This window comes from Sus scrofa, chromosome 12 (genome assembly GCF_000003025.6).
Source record: "Sus scrofa isolate TJ Tabasco breed Duroc chromosome 12, Sscrofa11.1, whole genome shotgun sequence".
In the NCBI taxonomy this organism is placed as follows: Eukaryota; Metazoa; Chordata; class Mammalia; order Artiodactyla; family Suidae; genus Sus; species Sus scrofa.
The window spans coordinates 24,971,058-24,992,154 of NC_010454.4; the positions used below are offsets into that span (position 1 = coordinate 24,971,058).

At 49.9% G+C, this 21,097-nt stretch overlaps 1 protein-coding gene across 3 annotated transcripts in view; it reads right to left on the minus strand.

Annotated features, from left to right (window-relative positions):
* TTLL6 (tubulin tyrosine ligase like 6) overlaps window positions 9,364-21,097 on the minus strand; it is a 53,089-nt gene continuing 41,355 nt past the window's right edge. For all 3 annotated transcript variants that reach the window (XM_013980116.2, XM_013980112.2, XM_021067112.1), the window contains 3 exons: window positions 17,146-17,515; window positions 16,252-16,522; window positions 9,364-10,231 (listed from right to left, as the gene is read on the minus strand). In XM_013980116.2, coding sequence (XP_013835570.1) covers window positions 16,290-16,522; window positions 17,146-17,515 — 603 coding nt within the window. In that variant the 3' untranslated portion in view covers window positions 9,364-10,231; window positions 16,252-16,289. The remainder of the gene's footprint in view (window positions 10,232-16,251; window positions 16,523-17,145; window positions 17,516-21,097) is intronic.

Sequence of the window (21,097 nt, forward strand, 5' to 3'; positions counted from 1 at the left end):
TTGGGGCTTAGCAAAGAGAGTGGGCAAAACAAATTAGGCAGATCTTTAGAGAAAAGGTCAGGAGAGAATTCGGGCTCTGCAGAGTTCCATCACTGGGAGCCAGCTTTGCCCAAGGAGGAGAGAACGGGCGGACAGGCAGGCACTTACTGAGTGAGAAAGCCTGCCCGGAACAGGCCAGCCACTTGGAATTTGGGGGAGTTTCCAGGAGTTCCCTTTGTGGTGCAGCAGAAACAATCTGACTAGGAACCATGAAGTTGTTGGTTCCATCCCTGGCCTTGCTCAGTGGGTTTAGGATCTGGCGTGGCCGTGAGCGTGAGCTGTGGTGTAGGTCACAGATACAGCTCAGATCCTGTGTTACTGTGGCTATGGCATAGGTCGGCAGCTACAGCTCCAATTGGCCCCCTAGCTTAGGAACCTCCATATGCCACGGGCACGGCCCTAGAAAAGACCCCCCCCCAAAAAAATCAAGTTAGTCCAATGCTTCGGGGCAGTGTTGCAGATTTGAAAACAACGTTTACTTTCCCCAAGATTTGGTGATTCAGTTTTATCCCCTCGGAGTTATTGGAATCAAGGTATAGATTCGGTAAATCGAATTTAAAAGTTCTTTTAAATTAAAAGTTCTTTTAAATTAGATAAAGACTTACTATTTCTCTTTTTTTAGCCAAAAAGTCTCTTTCCCCAGGAGAGGTTTGGGGGCTTTCTTACCTGACTTTGGATCAAAGGACATTTAATGTCTTGGTCCCATTATCACGTGATTTCAGATAAGAAAATGTTCCATTGTATCCAAATAACTGCTTGGTTTCGTGTAAACCAAGTACTTGGCTTTAAGGGCTCAGCTTCTGTCTAGAAAAGGAAGTGCCGCTCCTGGAAAAAAAGGTCCCTATCCCCACCCCAGGGACCCTCCTGCCCTCCCCCATGGATGCCACTTCCCGTCATCCCCACCCTCCTTCTTTGTTTCTTTTTTTTAATTCAGATTTTTAAATTGGCCTCCTTCTTCTTTTATTATTATTATTATTACATCATTAAAGTATAGTTGATTTACAATGTTCTTACAGTTAAGTGACTCAGCCGCCCAGCGTGGCTCAGCCGTAATGAACCCAACCAGTATTCATGAGGATGCGGGTTCGATCCCTGGCTTCCCTCAGTGGGTTAAGGATCTGGCGTTGCTGTGGCTGTGGCGTAGAAGGGTAGCTGCAGCTCCGATTCAACCCCTAGCCTGGGAACTTCCATATGCTGTGGGTGCAGCCCTAAAAAGACACCCTCCCTCTTTGGCCAGAGCCTGTCTTCCTGGGTCTTTTTCCAGGAACTTCCTCCTGCCTGGGAGAAGGAGTGGAGAGAAGAAATCCAGGGGAGAGTTTGAGGGCAGAACTAGTGTCACTGGCGGCATTGGAGGTGCCCCAAACAAGCCAGCTTTCTAATGGTGGCTCCCTCCACCCCGGACAGATGGTCTGTGAACCTGGGGCCGTGGACCACATGAGCTTGTCCAGGCTCTGGCGATACAGGGGAAAGCCACCAGCATCCTGATGTTTCCCAGCAACTGGCTGTTTTGATGTGGACAGGCTCCTATCAGCCTGATCCCCTTTTTGTATGTGAGCAAAGCTTCAAAAAGCAAAGGAAACCAAGAAAGCAAGGACATGATCTGGTGGCCTTGTAGTCCCAGAGGACAATCCAATCCTTTTCACTCTCCCCATAGTCAGGGTGGAGCTGAGAGGGATTTTAAGCTGCAATTTCTGAAATCGTCATTGACACGCTCTGACATCAATTTCCCCTTTCTCTCTCTCCATTTTGACGGTTTCCTGAAGATTTTCTGAGACAGAATCTACGCAGGCAAGGGAGGTTGTGGCAGGATAGAGAGTGAGGGAACATGATTTTTAAAAACCATTTTTAGTATAATTGAGTTTACAGTGTTCTGTCAATTTCTGCTGTACAGCAAAGTGACCCAATTATACACACATACATATTCTTTCCCTCATATTATCATCTATCAGGTTCTATCCCAAATGATTGGATATATTTCCCTGTGCTATACAGCAAGACCTCATTGGGGACACTATTTTAGACCAACCGGGTTTCACAGAAAGTTGCTTTCCGGGTCTGGAGCATAAGGAGGAGGGGGGTGCTGCGAGCAAATGCATGGTGCCCCAGAGTCCAGCCCCTGGGGGAAGTGCAGACTCACGCTGGGGCAACCCCTCCGCCGGGGTCGTGGAAAGTACAGGCAGAGAAGTCTAGAAAGGCAAAGAAGTTAACGATGTTTGGCTGTCTGGGGGCTTATCAGTGTGTCGGGGTCAGGCCGGGGCCGAGGCGACGAGTTCAGGCAGAAGAGGCCCTGGATGGGGCTGCGCAGGTGAGGAGGCTGATCCAGCCTGGGACCCTGTGGCAGCTGGGCTCAGGGACTGTCCACTACGGAGCCTCCAGGTGGACGGAAGAGGGGAGCTGGTGAAATATTAACCCCTTCTGGGTTCTAAAGGGGGGAAGTGGCCTTCGGAGGTCAGGGACCAGAAGAGGGGGGGAAACTGCTACTCTTCCCTCCCCGCATCCTGAGAGTCGTTTCCAAGCCCTTTGAACCCCTAAGCTCTGGCCACGGGGCCAGTGCAAGGTGTTGAGTTTCCTCTGCCTCCTGGCTTCTCCTCCCCAAGGGCAAAAGAGTGGCTCAGCCCGGTTGGGAGAGGGGATGGGGGGGAGCAGATATCTCTGGCCATTGGACAGGGATGTGCCAGACAAGCCAGGAAGGGCTTCAAGTGCCCTGGGGGTGAGGTGGGGCCGATTATGAGAACCCCCCACCTCCACAGCCCTCGATTCTGACAGCGACTGGGGATGGGGAGCCCCCAGGCGCCCCCCCCCCCGCAGTTCTCCCACCGTGGGGAAGGCCTGGGTCATGAAAGGGATGCCTGAGAGGCTGGGGAGACTCGGAGTTGTTTATTGGCAGGGCGGGGTGAGCTTCCGAGGCTGGCTCTCCTCACCCCCTGTCGCTCTCTGGGCTGCTGGGTGGGGGCCCGGGCTCGGGTGCCTCCCTGCGGTGAGTCAGGCTTCTGACCTGAGAGCCATCCCCGCCGGCCTTGCCGCCGAGGAGGGTAAACATCCTTTGCACTTTGAAAACTGGTGGGACGAGAAAGCAGCGAGGGGGTGGCTGGGAGATGGAGGAGAAGGGGGGAAGTTCTGAAATCCTCCCTCTTTCCTGCCAGGAGTCCAGTGGTGACCTGAGCATAGCCTCTCCACATACTCAAGGCCAAAGGAGGAGCATCCCATGGGGTGTTATGTCTCTTCCACTGAGATAAAGAATCGTTCAGGTCCCTGGCGCCTCCACGAAACAGGACTTTGAAAATGGTCCCAGCCTTGGGGGGGTGGGGAGAGCGGAAAAGAGCTGGCAGGTGTCCTCCCTCGGAAGGGAGACTGGGCACCTGTGGAGGGTTAAGGAGACACGCAGGACAAGAGTAGAAATCCTCACTCCTGGGGGAGGGACTTGAGGACCAAACTTTAAGAACGTCCTTACTAGGCTGTCGTGTTTAATGTTTCAACCCTCAATGCAAAGCCATTCTTAGGCCGGGGGCACAGCAGGGAGAAGCTGGGCGGTCAAATGGATCCGGCATAGACCTGGATCCCTCTCCCCAGAGCTTCAGCAAAAGTGATGAAGACTCCTGAAGCCCCTGAGCAGAGCCTCCTGGCCTCTAAAAGAGGGATAGTACAGCTACAACGGGTGCCGGGATCACAGCAGTACAGTGGCAAGCGCCGAACACAGCAGAGCCCCGGACGTCGTGTCAGCAAAGGCATCTCACCAGCCTCAGCTTCCTCTCACACCTCGCTAAGGCCCCAATTACATGTGTCCCAGAAAAACCCTCAGCCCCGTTCCAGCCAAGTGACTAGAGTGACTAAGATGTGCCTGGGGGAGGAGGGAGGGAGTGGGATGGACTAGGAGTTTGGGGTTGGTAGATGCAAACTATTGGGTTTACAATGGATAAGCAATGACGTCCTACTGTACAGCACAGGGACCTGGGTCAATCTCTTGGGACTAAACCATGATGGAAGAGAATATAAGAAAGGAAATATATATATATATATATGTGTATATATATATGTAACTTGGTCGCTATGCTGTACAACAGAAATTGGCACAGTGTGCATTATACTTTGATAAAAAATATTTTTTTTGTCTTTTCTAGGGCCGCTCCCGTGGCATGTGGTGGTTCCCAGGCTAGGGGTTTCATCGGAGCTGTAGCAGCCAGCCTACGCCAGAGCCACAGCAATTCGGGATCCGAGCTGCGCGTGACCTACACCACAGATCACAGCAACGCTGGATCCTCAACCCACTGAGCGAGGCCAGGGATCGAACCTGCAACCTCATGGTTCCTAGTCGGATTCGTTAGTCACTGTGCCACGACGGGAACTCCCCAAAAATAATTTTAAAAGAAGTGAATTAAAAGGAAAAGTAGCACCCAACTTCACTCTTTCCCCAGCCTCCAGAAAGGGAAGGAGGGAGGGAGGAAGGAAGGAAGGAGATAAAGAAGGAAGGAAGGCAGGGAGGGAAGGGGAGAGATTAATTCTCTTTCCAGGGCGTCCAGGTTGTAGCCCTCCACCCCAAGCGAACCAGTGGCTGCGGGCAGAAGTAGATGCTCATCAGTTCTACCTAGTATGAGCAGAGCCACCCTAGCCACCTATGTTTTCAGTGCCCCATTTAATCCGAGGATGAAAATCAATCAGGAGGAGTTCGATCCCTGGCCTCGCTCAGTGGGTTAAGGCTCCATCGTTGCTTGTGGCTGTGGCGTAGGCCAGCAGCAACAGCTCCGAATGGACCCCTAGCCTGGGAACCTCCATATGCTGCAGGTGTGGCCCTAAAAAGACAAAAAATAAAAAAATAAAAAATAAAAAAATCAGGAGGACAGCATGGCTGAAAGCGCTTTCAGGGTTTTGGACATCAGAAAACCTTCCTCAAAATGTCTCTGCCTCGTCTATGACATGGATGTTGCCGAGTCCAGTTCTGTAAGACTGGGGTTGCTGCCACAGGCACCCTGTCTTCATGGCAGTCCTTCTGTGGGCAGTAACAGAAGGGAGGGGACCATGCTGGAAGGCACAGCTCTGTTCCCAGCCTGGTCTTCCACCCATCTGAACACTTGAAACTAATTCCAAGCATGAAGTGTAAGTTAAAGCAACTGTGGAGGGGCCTCACCTGGCTTTGGAGGCACCGGTTGCTTGATCTTGAATCGGACAACAAACTGATTTACCCCACTTCTCAGGCTCAGTTTTCGCGTCTGTAAATAGGGAATCGTGGCTCCCTTATGGAGTGCTTCGGGGGATAATAAAGTCCATTGCGCGCTTTGCCCCAGTGCCTGGAACGTAATATTCGCTAAATAAACAGCAGAGCCACCTCAGGATTCTCAAGTCCGTACGGAAAGGAAGCCAATGTCCAGCCCCGTGGGGAACCGACTTTCCCTCTGCGGCTTTGTGGGGCGAGATGGAAGCGCTTAGCAAGTGGCAGTCCCGCCCAGCCCTGCGGATTTCTGCCGGGGAGCCTGGGCGCAGGTCCCCCAACCTCTGTCTTACTTCCAGCCCCGGCCCGATCCTCCTTGGGGACCCTGCCAGGGCGAAGAAGGCCTGGCTTCTCTGCATGGAGCCCTTTGGCCCGCGGCCGCGGTGCCGGGTTCCCGGTCCTGGCTCCCGAGCCGGGTTGCGCTCGGCGGGACAGCGCTGGTGCAGCGCGGCGTGGCCGAAGCAGGCGGGGAGGAACGGTCCATTCGGGATTTTTCTCCTCTGAGGGGTGCGGGGCTCAGCGCCCGGAGTCACCCGTACTCCTCGGGTCGCTTGGAACCGAACTTCAGACCTGGGTGGTGGGGAGAGAGGTTTTTATTCCATGCGACCAAATATCCAATCGCGGGCAAATCCACCCAGATTCGCCTTTGCTGGGCCGCAGTCTTCTCCATCGGAAGCTCCAAACCAGCTCCTCACAGTCCTGGCTCTCCGCTGGGGGCCCCCACCCCACCTCTGCTTCCTTTTTTTTTTTTTTTTTTTTTTTTCCCCCTAGGCTAGGGTGCTGTAGCCACCGGCCTACGCCAGAGCCACAGCAACGTGGGATCCGAGCCGCGTTTGCAACCTACACCGCCGGATCGTTTAACCCACTGAGCAAGGGCAGGGACCGAACCAGCAACCTCATGGTTCCTAGTCGGATTCGTTAATCACTGCGCCACGATGGGAACTCCCCACCCCTGCTTTCTAAATCCTCTCTCCGACCGGGAGTGGAGGGCGTGCTCCAAACGCGCCCGCCTCCTCACTCCTTTCCCCCATCCCTTCTCACAAAGGCTTTTCTCTGCAGGGCCTCCAGCAACAGAGCAAAAGAAAATGTTAGGGGTGGGGGGAGGGGGGGTTCCATCGTGGCTCAGTGGTTAATCAACCCGATTAGGATCCATGAGGATGCAGGTTCAATCCCAGCATTGCTCAGTGGGTTCGGGATCCCTGAGCTGTGGTGTGGCTGGAGTGTAGGTGGGCAGCCACAGCGCTGATTGGACCCCTAGCCTGGGGACTTACATATGCCACAGATGTGGCCCTAAAAAGACAAAAGACAACAACAACAACAAAATGCTAGGGGGGAATGGATTGGTTATAGGGTCTGAGTCCAATGAACAATTTCTCTTTCTTCCTCCTGACCCTCCTTCCCCTCAAACAGGAATATTGGAAAATAATCAGGAAATTTCATATAATCAGGAAATCTGCTGAGGACCCAGAAGGGAATGGCCAATCCAACAGCTGGCTTTTCTTTTCTGTAGGAGCCCAGGCCCTCCATTAACTATGAATATATAGCTACTGTGCACCTTTCGGTGACATGCATTTCCTCAACCAGGTGGCAAGGGATATGAATTTCCATAGAGACCTAGAGACACCAGAAGGCTGTGAGTCAGAAGTGGGTCTATGCAGATGGTTTCCACACACAACCAAATTATAACATGAAAACCGGAGATCTTGATGCAGGTCTTTCCTATTTAAAAAAGAGGTGGGGATCAGAAACACTGGTGAAATTTCCAAATAAGCGAAAATATTTGTAAACAAAGTCATCTCCCTGGGCTTCCGTTTCTGTTGGTAGGTGTGGCAGACAGAAACAAGGTCAGCTAACTGTTTCCTGGTCTAAAAGAAAAAGTAACCCCCATCCCTCTCCTTGGACTGCCAGCTTCTCAGCTGCCCATGGAAAGATGGTTCTTTCCATGAGAGCTGTGAACAGAATGAATCAGAGCTGGAAGAAACTCAAACTCAAGACTGTGCTCTTCCCCCCCCCCACGCCAGCGAAAGAGCCTGGGGAATTGACATGGGAGAGTTTGGGGTGGAGGGAGGGAAGGGCAGAGGGAATGAGAAGTACAGCACTGAGTCAGTGGCTCTATGTCTTTGATGACCCCTTAGCCTCAGTTTTCTCATCTGCAAGATGGGAATAATACTGATCTCACAAGATTGCTGTGAAGAATAAACAAAGCAATACAGGTGACACTACTTTATCACGATCTGACCTTTCTTGGTCTGTGCCAAACTCAGAAGGGATCATGGCAAGGAGATTAAGGGTCCAGCTTGTGCCCTGGGTTCATAAGCCTTCCCAATCCCAACTCCTATGGCTACTTGATGCCCTGACACTTGGGCTTAGCTGGCTTAGTCTCACCCTCTACCAGATCCAAGGGGAAGTGAGAGTCCATCACTGCCTCAGCTCCTGTTTGCTTTGGCAACGTTGCGACGGCTCTGCTCTGTTTGCCAACAGGATTTGCGTGTTTGTTCTCCCGCCTGGTATGACTGCAGAGGCAGCTGGCATTCTGCTCCTGGTTATCGAGCTGGCCGATGTTGCTCACAGCAGGGGGGGATCTCAGCACACCTGCTTGGACTTTCTGCTGCTTCTACCCCTTTCTCAGATGGGTAGGGTCCCTTTTAGGTATCATTCCTAAAACTCCTAGGCTTGGGGAAGCGGGGTGCTAGAGGGACCCCACAGTCTTGTCTTTTAAAATGGCTGCCCAAGATGTACACATTCAAGAATTAAGAGGGACCAGCAAAAGAATTAAACCAGCAAAAGAAATCAGCCAGAGGAGTTCCTGGTGTGGCTCAGCAGGTTAAGAACCCAACTAGTATCCATGAGGATGCAGGTTCTACTCCTGGCCTTGATCTGTGGGTTAGTGGATCCCACACTGACCAAGCTGTGGTGCAGGACACAGACGCAGCTCAGATCTGGTATTGCATTGGCTGTGGTGTTGGCTGGTGGCTACAGCTCCAATTCAAACCCTATGCCACGGGTATAGCCCTAAAAAGATTAAAAAAAAAAAAAATCTGGCAGAGCTGGAGACGCCAAGCACCAATTCTAGATGTTTAAATTAAATCCTATATTTTGCTTTCCCACATTTCTTTCCTTTGGGGACAGTAGGGGTTCAGGAGTTAAAAGGAAGGAGGGGGTGCCTTGCTAAAGGCCACCGCAGGCCAGTCAGGGTCTGTGGTTGGAGAGAGTCATGGTGGATGCCTGGTTAGCAGGTGCCTCCCCTCCCACCTCAAGGCATCTCCTGGAGCCTCTCACCACCTCCCCAGCACACAGTGTGCTCTCAGGAGACGTGCCATACTCTGCACCACTCGCATCACCAGATAGGCTTTCCCAGGCTGCTGGTTAAGAACCTAGAGTCATGCCTGTAGAACGAAAAATAATTGAAAGCAATGCTTAGTAAATTGCAGTTTCGAGGTCTTCATTGCCTTCCTAACAATTTGCAAAACCCATTTTATTGCTTTTTTAGATTCCTCCAGTCGAAATGCCACTGTGTGCTGTAATTAAGCTAAGTGACACGCCAGCTGTAAAGACAAGGACTGTGAATGATTACTTTCGGCTCATGTGTTCATCCAGTAGGGGTGGGAGAGGATGCTTGGAACAGCTGCCAGTCTGCCTCCCCTACACTCCCTGCCAGGGTGGAAAGAAAACTGGAGTCTGCAATTGACAATTTAAGGTCAGGGAGAGCTACTCCGCCTGTCTCAGGTGGGCTAGGGTTACCCAATGGGGTGAGCCAGATAAGTGGGCTCCCAAACTTGGCTACGCATCAGGACCCTTTGAGGGAGCTTTCCTCCAGGCCAGAGTGACTAGTTTTGCCTGGAGGTGGTGTGGGGGCGCACATGTCTTTTAAACCGTCCAGAGAGTTCTGAGCCTAGAGAATGTGCCAGCTCCAACACGGCTGCATTTAACGATTTTATCTTCCGGACATCATTTTTGCATTTGGAAATGTTTCCTTCAGTGCTTACCCTTTTAAATTCATCTGGAGGCAGGAACTCCTCCACCTACGTTAGGAAACAGATTCCATGATCGCCACAGCATAGAGGGTCCTCAAAAAATGAAAACTAGAACTACCATATAATCCAGAAATTCCACTTCTGGGTATTTATTCAAAGAAAAGGAAAACACCAAATGTAAAAAGATACATGCACCCCTATGTTTGTTGCAGGATTATTTACAATAGATGAGGAGATAAAACTTTCAGTTGCTTCTGTGGACATTGTAGAGACTGTAGGCTCCTTAACCTGCTGAGCCACCAGGGAACTCCAGCAATTTACTTTATTAATGCACACTTGAGGGGAAGATGCATCATTTCTTCAGGTCCGTGGAAGAAACACCTGCAGGCTGGGTACTCTCATCTCACCTCTGTCTTTGCTGGCACTTTGAGTGGGGCTGGCAAAGGAGGTGGCAGGAGGATGCTTGGGCACTGCGGCGTGAGTGTGCGAGGAGGTCTGGTCTTTACCTGGTGAAGTTAGAACCCAGCTCCTTTACTCAGGGCTCAGCCTTCTCCATCAAGCCCAGCCCTTTGTCTTTTCTCTCTGGAATTGGGGACCAACTGACACAGTCCTGTTGATGCCCCGAGGGCTTTGGACTCCTGGAAAAAGTCTTTCTCTGCAATACTGCTCTCTTCTTCATATTGCTCTATTCCTGGGCGTGAGCTGGATGACAGTGCCATGTGAGGGCCCAAAGCAACGCCACTGGTGGGGCAACTGGAGTATGTCCTGGAGCCGCACCAATAACTCCCAGAAGTCATGGTCCTGCAGGACTGGAAGCTAACCGGGAGGGCACAAAAAGCTAAGGCTGTTAGCCTCTGTGGTGCTTTGGGAGGTAGTCATAAGACCAAGATGTCTAGATGAGGAGATAAAACTTTCAGTTGCTTCTCTGAACATCGTAGAGACTGTTGGAAGAGACAGATCATTTCCTGGGAGTCAGAGGAGGAAAGGAACAAAATGGCAGAGATCCAGTCTGATTCTGGAAAGAAAGACAAAAATTTTTTTCTTAGATTTTCCTTTAAAGTGGCTTCTAGAATATTCGATTCAATTAACTCATCATCACCATGGCCATCTAGCAGGACAGGAGGCTCTCAGGTGATTCACAGTCACAGTCACCAGAAATTCCTTCCCTATAGAGCAGACATCATCCTGCATCCTTGCAGCCCCAAGCACTTGCTATGGAATATTTAAGAGCTGCCAAGCTGGCCGGCCAGAGATAACAAGTGGTAAAGCTTAGAAGCAACACCTGATATTTGTGTGCCCTTGGGGGAGTTACTAAATCTCTCTAAACCTTGGTTTCCTCACTTGAAAAGGGAGAATAACAACGGATAGGTTCCCTGGAAGATGCAGACAGACCCCACTCCCACACCCCAAACATGGCTGTTCACAGGCTGTGGACACCCTCTCCCAGAATGCGGAGGCTCAAGTTGGGCAGCAAGAAATAATGGCCTGCGGAAAACAACTCCCCGCGTAGAGGAACCGCCTCTGCCCTCTGTCGTGGGACTCGACACCCTGCCCCTCCCTTGACCTTCCCTCCTCCTTCGTCGCTCCTGCCACAAGTTCCCACCATGAACTCCAGACACAGATTCCCGCCTTAGATCCTTTATAAACCTGGCACCTCCTCACAGTCAGAGCTGGTGCCGTCTTGAGCTCAGGCCATGCCCCTCTGATGCCTTCATAAATCTTTTTTTTTTTTTTTTTTTGTCTTTTTGTCTTTTTTGTTGTTGTTGCTATTTCTTGGGCCGCTCCCGCGGCATATGGAGGTTCCCAGGCTAGGCGTCTAATCGGAGCTGTAGCCACCGGCCTACGCCAGAGCCACAGCAACGCGGGATCCGAGCTGCGTCTGCAACCTACACCACAGCTCACGGCAACGCCGGATCGTTAACCCACTGAGCAAGGGCAGGGACCAAACCCGCAACCTCATGGTTCCTAGTCGGATTCGTTAACCACTGCGCCACGACGGGAACTCCCATAAATCTCTTTTGCTTTATGAACTTGGTCGGGCGTCGTCCTCCCTCTGCAAACCTAACAACAATGGCCCTTGCCACAAAGAGTTGCTTTGAGAATTGGGATTACGTATGCAAAGCCTGTAAAACACCAAAAGCAAGGGTGTCCTGGGCTCAGCACCATCAGTAAAGGACCATCAGCACATCCATCATCATCATCATTGCATCCACTGTTCATTCCGTAAGGTGCCAAGCACCCAACATGAGCAAGCTTTTTTTTTTTTTTTTTTTGTCTTTTCTAGGGCCGCCCCCACGGCATGTGGAGGTTCTCAGGCTAGGGGTCTCATCGGAGCTGTAGCCGCCAGCCTACACCAGAGCCACAGCAATGCAGGATCCAAGCCCCGTCTGTGACCTACACCACAGCTCCCAGCAATGCCAGATCCTTAACCCACTGAGCAAGGCCAGGGATCGAACCCGCAACCTCATGGTTCCTAGTCGGATTCGTTAACCACTGAGCCACGATGGGAACTCCCATTAGCACTCTTTTAATCATCCTTCAAATCCTACAAAATGGGCTCTCTATCCCCTAAAACTCAATGATTAGCAGATCTGAAACCCTGGGCTCAGTGGCCCGCCCACTGTGAAAGTGGACCCAGAGGAAGGATGATGAGATTACAGGGACTTAAGGAGAAAAATGGAGGCATTTGTCAGGGCTGGATTCCTGATCCATAGGTCTGGATGGGATCCAACCAAGTGGGTGGCCGAGTGGGAAAGGAAGAACCAGCAGGCTAGTTTATCCAGAGCCACCACTTGCATGACATGGGGCAAATCATTTAATGTCCCGAAATCTTGATTCTCTTCATCTGTAAACTGAGGATAAAGCAGCAATGGCTGCCTTGCCAACCTCACAGCAGTGACATGAGACATGATATGTAAACTTGATGTGTGGGAGGTGTTACTATGACACCTACCAAGAAAGCCCATGCTCCATAATTGGGACTTCTGCGCTGCTCTTTCCTTCTTTCATTCAACTATTTATTATGCAGAAATCCCAGTCTCACAGCACATCCAGCTCTATTTGCAAATCAGTGTGTTGACAGGCATTCGGCTGTGCAGAATTAGACTTTCACCAGTTAGCCTTTGCTGTGGATTAGGTGGGGATTTTTTTGGGGGGAGGGCCCTCACCCGCGGCATGCGGAAATTCCAGGACCAAACCCAAGCCACAGTTGTAACCAGAGCCACAGCAGTGACAACGCTGGATCCTTACCCCACTGAGCCACCAGAAAAACCCAGGTGAGGAATTTTTTTTATACATATATTTTTATTTTGAGAATTGCAACAAATTTTAATTTTTATTTATTTATGTATATTTATTTATTTTGCTTTTTAGAGCCGCACCCAAAGCATATGGAGGTTCCCAGGCCAGGGGTCGAATCAGAGCTACAGCTGCTAGCCTACACCTCAGTCACAGGAACGTGGGATCCGAGCTGCATCTGCAACCTACACCACAGCTCACGGCAATGCCAGATCCTTATCCCACTGAGCAAGGCCAGGGATCGAACCCACAACCTCATGGTTCCTAGTCAGATTCATTTCCAATGCGCTATGACGGGAACTCCAGGTGGGGATTTTTAGATGCCCTTATCTGATGGAGAAGCAGAGGAGCAGTCTGAGATCTGGTTGACTCCTCATGGTAGTCTAGGAAGCCCTGCTTAGTCTTGGCCTTCTCTGCTCCCTGCAGGAACGCCTTCATGAAAGAGGCATGTCTTATTCCCCCAGCTCTAAATGAAGACTAACATTAAAAACGCTATTTGAAAGAAAGATAGCGTGTCCTTAAGAGCTTGAAGCTTGAGGAGTTCCCGCTGTGGCCCAACGGAATCAATCAGTGGCGTCTTAGGAGCGCTGGGATGCAAGTTCCATCCCCAGCCCCCGCACAGTGGGTTAAGGATCCAGTGTTGCCACAGCTGCGGCTTAGGTGGCAACTTCGGCTGTGACCTGATCCCTGGCCCCAGAACTCCATATACTGTCGCCAAAAAGGAAAAAAAAAAAAAAAAAAAAAAAAGAACTTGAGGCTTAGGAATCAGAAACATCTGACCCAAATCTTTGCTCTGCCACTTAAGAGCTGCGGTACCTCTTGAATGTTAAGCCTTATGCTCTTTGAACCAGTTTTTTCTCTTCTAAAGTGTACAGTTGTGATTGGAATTAGATTTTAAAAATATATTCAGAGGCGTGCTGGCCTATACAGTATGCTACCAAAAAGGGGTAAATTTTACTGTCATGAATATTCATTAAAAAAAACATGTCTGGGGAGTTCCCGTCATGGCGCAGCCAAACCACAGCAGAGGTCCAGAGCCAAATTCAATGGTCAAGCCCTGAGGCGCTTTTTCTTACCATTCCCTTTTTTTTTCTTTTTACTGTGGCACTGGCGGGCATATGGAAGTCCCAGTCTAGGGATCAAATCGGAGCTGCAGCTGCTGGTCGACACCACAGCAATGCCAGATCCGAGTCACAGCTTTGTGGCAACGCTGGATCTTTAACCCACTGAGCGAGGCCAGGAATTGAACTCGCATCTTCATGGATACGAGTCAGGTTCTTAACCCCCTGAGCCACCAGGGGAACTCCTTTCACACCCTTGATTAGAATGATCTCCTCCCTTTCTCAGTGTGGCTTCTGATCATTATAACTTCCTTTTAAGAGTCACAGCGAAGAAAAGGTTTTATTGTAATCGGCCACATCACCCTCCCTCTTTCTTATAATAGGAGCATAAATAACTTAAAATTGTGGAAAACTATGAACCGAAGATAGTGGGGGTGGGTTTGAGCCCCATTGGGTTTGAGGAGTTTTATTCCTATAACAGGCCCACAGGTCAGGCGTGGCCGGCAGGGGTTCCTTTTCCAGGCCTGGGGCTAAAGGTGGGCCAGTCTTCACTACCCAAGTACTGAGATGCTTCCTCAAAAGACCACTTCCGGAGTTCCTGTCGTGGCACAGTGGTTAACAAATCCGACTAGGAACCATGAGGTTGCGGGTTCGATCCCTGGCCTTGCTCAGTGGGTTAAGGATCTGGCGTTGCTGTGAGCTGTGGTATAGGTTGCAGACGCAGCTCGGATCCCGCGTTGCTGTGGCTCTGGCATAGGCCAGCGGCTACAGCTCCAATTCGACCCTAGCCTGGGAACCTCCATATGCTGCGGGAACAGCCCCAAAAAATGGCAAAAAGAAAAAAAAAAAAAAAGACCACTTCCCAATGGGCCCATCCCAAGTCTCTTGTGTCGGGATTTCCAGGGGTGTGGCCTAGGAAACTATAGGCTTGATGAGAGCCCCCAAGTGATCCATATCATCAGGGAAGTTTGGGAAACTCCAGGCCCAGTTTTCCTCTGAGGGTAGTGAGAGGACCATTAGAATCACCAAGTGGAGCTCCTGAAAATGCAGATTCCTGGGGTTCACGCTGTTGCGCAACAGGATTGGTAGCATCTTAGGCGGGTTGGGAGTCGGGTTTGATCCCCAGCCTAGCATTGCCGAAACTGGGGCTTAGGTCGTGACTGCGGCTCTGATCTGATCCCTGGCCCAGAACTCCATGTGCTATGGAATGGCAAAAAAAGAAGAAAAAAATGCAGGCCCCCCGAAGGACCTACTCAACCAGAATTTCTGGAAGCACACCTTAGAATATGCATTTCATTTTATGTTATTTATTTTTGGTCTTTTTGTCTTTTTAGGGCCTCATCTGCGGTATGTGGAGGTTCCCAGGCTAGGGGTCCAACCAGAACTGTAGCCGCCAACCTACACCACAGCCACAGCAACCCAGGATCTGAACCATGTCTGCAGCCTACACCACAGCTCGCGGCAATGCTGGTGATCCTTAACGCACTGAGCGAGGTCAGGGATCAAACCCTTGTCCTCATGGAAGCTAGTCCGGTTCACTAACTGCCGAGCCACAACGGGAACTCGGAATACACATTTTAATGAGCCCTCAGAATGAGCTGTAGAGTTTCCATACCACCTTCCTTCAGAATCGTCAAGGTCTGACAGAGGGCTCCTCTGCAAATCTCTTTGGTCCTTTGACACAGCTTAAGGGTTTTTGTTTCCAGATCTTCTCAGGTGCCACAATCCCATTGTTCTGTCCACTCAGTACACTCCGTTACACGCTCAGCTTTGGGGGCAAGTGACCTGGACCTGGGCCAGGCTGACACCGCACAAAAGGTGTGGAAATCAACCCCTCATAGTTGACACGGTTTTACTTCTGGGACCAGAATCAGTGACTGTCTCAACTTGAGTGGGAAGTAGAAGACAAAGCAGGAATTCCCATCGTGGCTCAGCGGTAATGAACCCGACTAGGATCCATGAGGAGGTCGCTTCGATCTCTGGCCTTGCTCAGTGGGTTAAGGATCCAGCATTGCATTGAGCTGTGGTGTAGGTCGAAGATGCGCTCAGATGCTGCGTTGCTGTGGCTGTGGTGTAGGCCGGCAGCTGTAGCTCCGATTCGACCCCTAGCCTGGGAACTTCCATATGCTACAGGTGCGGCCCTAAAAAGCGAAAAACAACAACAACAACAACAAAAGACAAAGCAAAGTATACTTAAAGCAGTGGGCGCAGATCAGTCATAGTAGAAATATACATTGCAGGGGGGGGTGTTACATTTTGACTGAGGTTAGTCTTGTCTACTTACCTGTATGTCTTTCTCTTTTTTTTTTTTTTTTTTTTTTTTTTGCCATTTCTTGGGCCGCTCCCCGCAGCATATGGAGGTTCCCAGGCTAGGGGTCAAATCAGAGCTGTAGCTGCTGGCCTACACCACAGCCACAGCAACACCAGATCCAAGCCACATCTGTGACCTACACCACAGCTCACGGCAACGCCAGATCCTTAACCCACTGAGCAAGGCCAGGGATCGAACCTGCAACCTCATGGTTCCTAGTCGGATTCGTTAACCACTGAGCCACGACAGGAACTCCAACTTACCTGTATGTCTTTATCCATCTACCTACCAAGCCAACATTCCAGAAATACCTATATAGTGCCTGCCAACGTGCCAGGTGCATTAAGGGAATATGGGTAGGCCTACCTACTTCCCCCTCACATCCTCTTTGACCAGAGATCAGTTCAGTGACTGTGTGCTTCCTGATCCTGTATACACAGGTCTCTCTTGACACCTTTGTGGCTTCTGCAGGGCCTTGGATCCAGTCGGGCTGGAGTGGCAACCACCAGCAGATCTTTCAGAGAAACACCATGGCCGTGAGAATTCTGCAAGAGGAGGAGGGAGGGCACATCCAGCTGCCTCTTCTCGCCAGAGCTTCGGCTGTGGAAGAAGCACTTCCGGGGCAGGGAGGGGTTTTCTGGAAAGGCAAAGTCATTGGCATCGTCAGTCTGTTCTGCTGGACAAATTCCTGGCAAAGCCCATTCCCCACTGGGGTCTCCCACTTAAAGTTGGCTGGAGCCCCTGAATCAGAAGCGGCCATTGTGCCTTTCCTCCAAATCATTTCTCTTCCCTGCTTTCTGTTTGTTTGTTTTTTGTTTTTGGCCGCCTCTTGGCATGCAGAAGTTTCCGGGCCAGGGATCGAACCCACGCCACAGCAGCAACCCAAGCCACAGCAGTGACAATGCTGGATCCTTAACCCACTGAGCCACTGGGGAACTCCTCCCTCCCTTTTTTTTTCCAACTTAACATCCCCAACTTGTACAGGCTCAGCTGAATGGGCCTCATTTGAATAAGAGCCAGGAAAGATAGAAGAGAGTACTTAGACACAGCATTATATCTTTTATCATTTTTTTGCTTTCCCAGTAAGACTAGATACTCTTTAGGGACAAGGACTGTGTCTCCACCATCAGACTGGCGTCTCCCTGAAGGCAGGGGCTACAGCCCCCCCCCCAACTGGGCACTCCCCACGATTAGGGCTAGTTCTGCTGGTTACTCCATCCCCTAAGCTCTTGGCACATCCCTGCATAGGCTGGCACTCACGTGACTGGTCACTCAGCACCAGTTTTGGATTAAAGTGAGCTGGGGACAAGGACAGCTTCTCCCTCAACTGAACCTTGGTGAACAGCTCTGACACCGGACGTTGCTTCTTCATGCCACTCTCTAGCAAAGTCCAGCTTGGCTTCAGATTCCCCAAGAAGCTCTGGGATTTTGTAGGCAGAGACTTTTTCGATATTTTTTCCTGGATGAGGTGCCGAGGCCTCTGCTGCTGCTCGCATTTAATGGGGACCACCCTGTCCACCTCTGAGCTACTGCACTCAGAGCTGGTTGTCACAGTCACGCTCAGCGGAGATTCGGGGGAGTCTGAGACCTGGCTGGTGGATTCGGCGAAGTTTTCTACTGAGGTTGGAGGCTGGAAGAGAAAATGGTCCAAAATGAGATTTTGGCAAGCAAAGAGCTCCTTCCCAGGCCATTCTTTTTTTTTAATTTCTTTCTTTCTTTCTGTTCCTTTTAGGGCTGCACATCTGGCATGTGGAAGTTCCCAAGCTAGGGGTTGAATAAGAGCTGCAGCTTCTGGCCTACAACACAGCCACAGCAATACCAGATACGAGCCGCATCTGCCTATACTGCAGTTTGTGGCAATGCTGGATCCTTAACCCACCGAGGGAGCCCAGGGATGGAATCTGTGTCCTTATGAAAACTAAGTCGGGGTCTTAACCCACTGAGCCACAATGGGAACTCCAGGGCATTCTTTTTTTTTTTTTTTTTTTTTTTTTGTCTTTTTGCCTTTTCTAGGGCCACACCCACGGCATATGGAGGTTCCCAGGGTAGGGGTCCAATCGGAGATGTAGCCGCCGGCCTACACCACAGTTCACGGCAATGTCGGATCCTTAACCCACTGAGCAAGGCCAGGGATCGAACCCGCAACTGCATGGTTCCTAGTCGGATTCGTTAATCACTGAGCCACGACGGGAACTCCCAGGCCATTCTTAATTAAAACAAACAGCTGAAGAGCTGAATGCATGAGCAGGAAGAAAGATTTTGGTTAGAACAGTTTCCTAACCATGAATTGGTTAAACACTAGAGGATATCCACAGAGCTTCCTCTGGAGGTCTTTAAACACAAGAGAGATTCTAAACACTGGAGACTGATAATCAGAGAAATAGATATTATTTCACAGCTACTAGACTGGCAAAATCAGAAAGCTGGGTACCAGGGCTAGTGGGATGTGGGGAGGAACAGGGACTCTCCCACTGCTGATGAGGATGTAGCCTGGTCCAGCCATTCTGAAAAAAGGGATTGAATTAAACGAAAAGCTTAAAAAAAAAAAAAAAAAAAGGAGGTAATACAGGCAATACCGGAAAGCAATGAAATAGAAAATGAACAATAGAGAAAATTTTAAAAGCCTAAAGTTGTTTGTTTGCTCGTTTATTTTAATCTTTTTAGGGCTGCACCTGTGGCATACAAAAGTACACCACAGCCACAGTGACACCAGATCTGAGCCGCATCTGCCTACACTGCAGCTTGCAGCAAGGCTGGATCCTTAACCCACTGAGCAAGGCCAAGGATCAAACCCAACTCTTCAAGGAGACTAGTTGGGTTCTTAACCCACTGAGTCACAACGGGAACTCCCTAAAATTGGTTCTTTAGGAGTTCCCGTTGTGACTCAGTGGTTAACGAATCCAACTAGGAATCATGAGGTTGCGGGTTCGATCCCTGGCCTTGCTCAGTGGGTTAAGGATCTGGCGTTGCCATGAGCTGTGGTGTAGGTCACAGAGGAGCTTGGATCCGAGTTGCTATGGCTCTGGTGTAGGCCAGTGGCTACAGTTCTGATTCGACCCCTAGCCTGGGAACCTCCATATGCTGTGGGAGTGGCCCTAGAAAAGGCAAAAAGACAAGAAAAAAAAAAGTTGGTTCTTTAATTAATAAAATGGGTAAGCCCATAGTAAGATCAATATAAACAAAGAGGAAACACAAATTTGCTTCTATCATCCATGAAAAAGGGGATGTCACTACAGGTAATGCAGATATCAAAGGGAGAAGAAACTTTCGAATGACCAGAAGAGACAGTGGTTTGGTTCTGGTTCTAGCTAAGAATGATTAAGCATGTTGTATCTGTCTCTCCACTGACTGTTTCACAGCCTGTACAGAATGCATGCATAGAGCAGCTATCTGGCAATTCTGCAAAGTAAGCAATAGCAGGTGATTGAGGAAGATGAGACTGCAAAGTACCAGCAAGTCATCAGGGAGTTTACCCCTGACCTGAACTCAAGGCAACTCAAAATTCAGAAGTGGGTACTAGGGAGTAGACAGGGAAAGCTCTTAGAGAAGCCCTACAGTTGTGGTTCAAGGACCTTTTGTTCTTTTCTTCTCCCCACTCTTGGAGCCCCCATGTCCGTGATGAATCCCTGAGCAGGGAGAGCAACGGAATCAACAGCAGGACGTGGAAGGACTGAAAGCTCCGAGGGAGAGGAATCTTCCTCTCCAAGTGGAGGAGCTGTGGTCCCAAGAGGGAGCTAATACTTTTTTTTTTCTCCGTGACCCCCCTCTACTTGGCCCTGAAGGTGAGTAGTCGTAAGAAGTATGCTTTAGAGAAGGGTAACTAAAGCCCCAGCTTTCCGTGAGGTCTCAAAAAGGGAGGCCAGGGAACCAGAAAGTACCAGGGAGGTTGTAGAGAGGAAGGAACTTGGAAAAGTGACCCCATAAAGTAAATTATGAATTTCCTCTAAGCTGCCCGTATGCAACTCTGACCTCAAACAGATTAGGAAAACTTTGAGAACTGGACTAAGAGATGGATTATCAATGGAAAAAGATCTACCAAGCAAATGCTAATCAAAAGAAAGGTGGAGTAGTTCTAGGAATATCAGACAAGGTAGAGCTCAGAACAAAGAAATTTGGAGTTTCCTGGGTTAAGGAGCTAGTGTTGTCACCCTACGGCTTGGGTTCGATCCCTAGCGCGGGAACTTCTGCATGCCTTGGGTGTGGCCAAAAAAAAAAAGTTAGAGTAAGAGACATCACATAATGGTAAAAGAGGAGTTCCCATTGTGGGGCAGTGGAAACGAATCCAACTAGGAACCTTGAGGTTGAGGGTTCAATCCCTGGCCTCGCTCAGTGGGTTGAGGATCCGGCATTGCCATGAGCTGTGGTGTAGGTTGCAGATGCAACTTGGATCTGGCGTTGCTGTGGCTGTGGTGTAGGCCAGCAGCTGTAGCTCTGATTGGACCCCTAGCCTGGGAACCTCCACACGCCATGAGTGCAGCCCTAAAAAGACAAAAGACAAAAGACAAAAAAAAAAAAAAAACAAAAAAAAACACAACACACACACACACACACAACATAATGGTAAAAGAGACAATTTATCATGACATAACAATCCTAGGAGTTCCCATCATGGCTCAGCGGAAACGAATGTGACTAGTATCCATGAGGATGCAGGTTCAATCCCTGGCCTTGCTCAGTGGGTTAAGGATCTGGCATTGCTGTGAGCTGTGGTGTAGGTCACAGACTCAGCTCAGATCCTGCATTGCTGTGGCTGTGGCTGTGGCTGTGGCTGGTGGCTACAGCTCCGATTGGACCCCTAGCCTGGGAACCTCCATATGCCAAGGGTGTGGTCCTAAAAAGCAAAACAAACAAACAAAAAAACCCAAAATCCTAAATGTGTTTGTATCTAATGACAAAGTTTCAAAATACATGAAAAAGCTGCCAGAAGTTAAAGGAGAAATAGACAGGTTCACAATTAGAGTTGGAGATTTCAACATTTCTCTCTCAGTCATCAATATAACAAGTACACAGACAATTAACAAGGATATAGAAGAACTGAACAACATCAACAACCAAATAGATCTAACTGACCTACTACCAAACAGCGACAAAATACATACTCTTTTGGGGGAGTTCCCGTCGTGGCGCAGTGGTTAACGAATCCGACTGGGAACCATGAGGTTGCGGGTTTGGTCCCTGCCCTTGCTCAGTGAGTTGAGGATCCAGCGTTGCC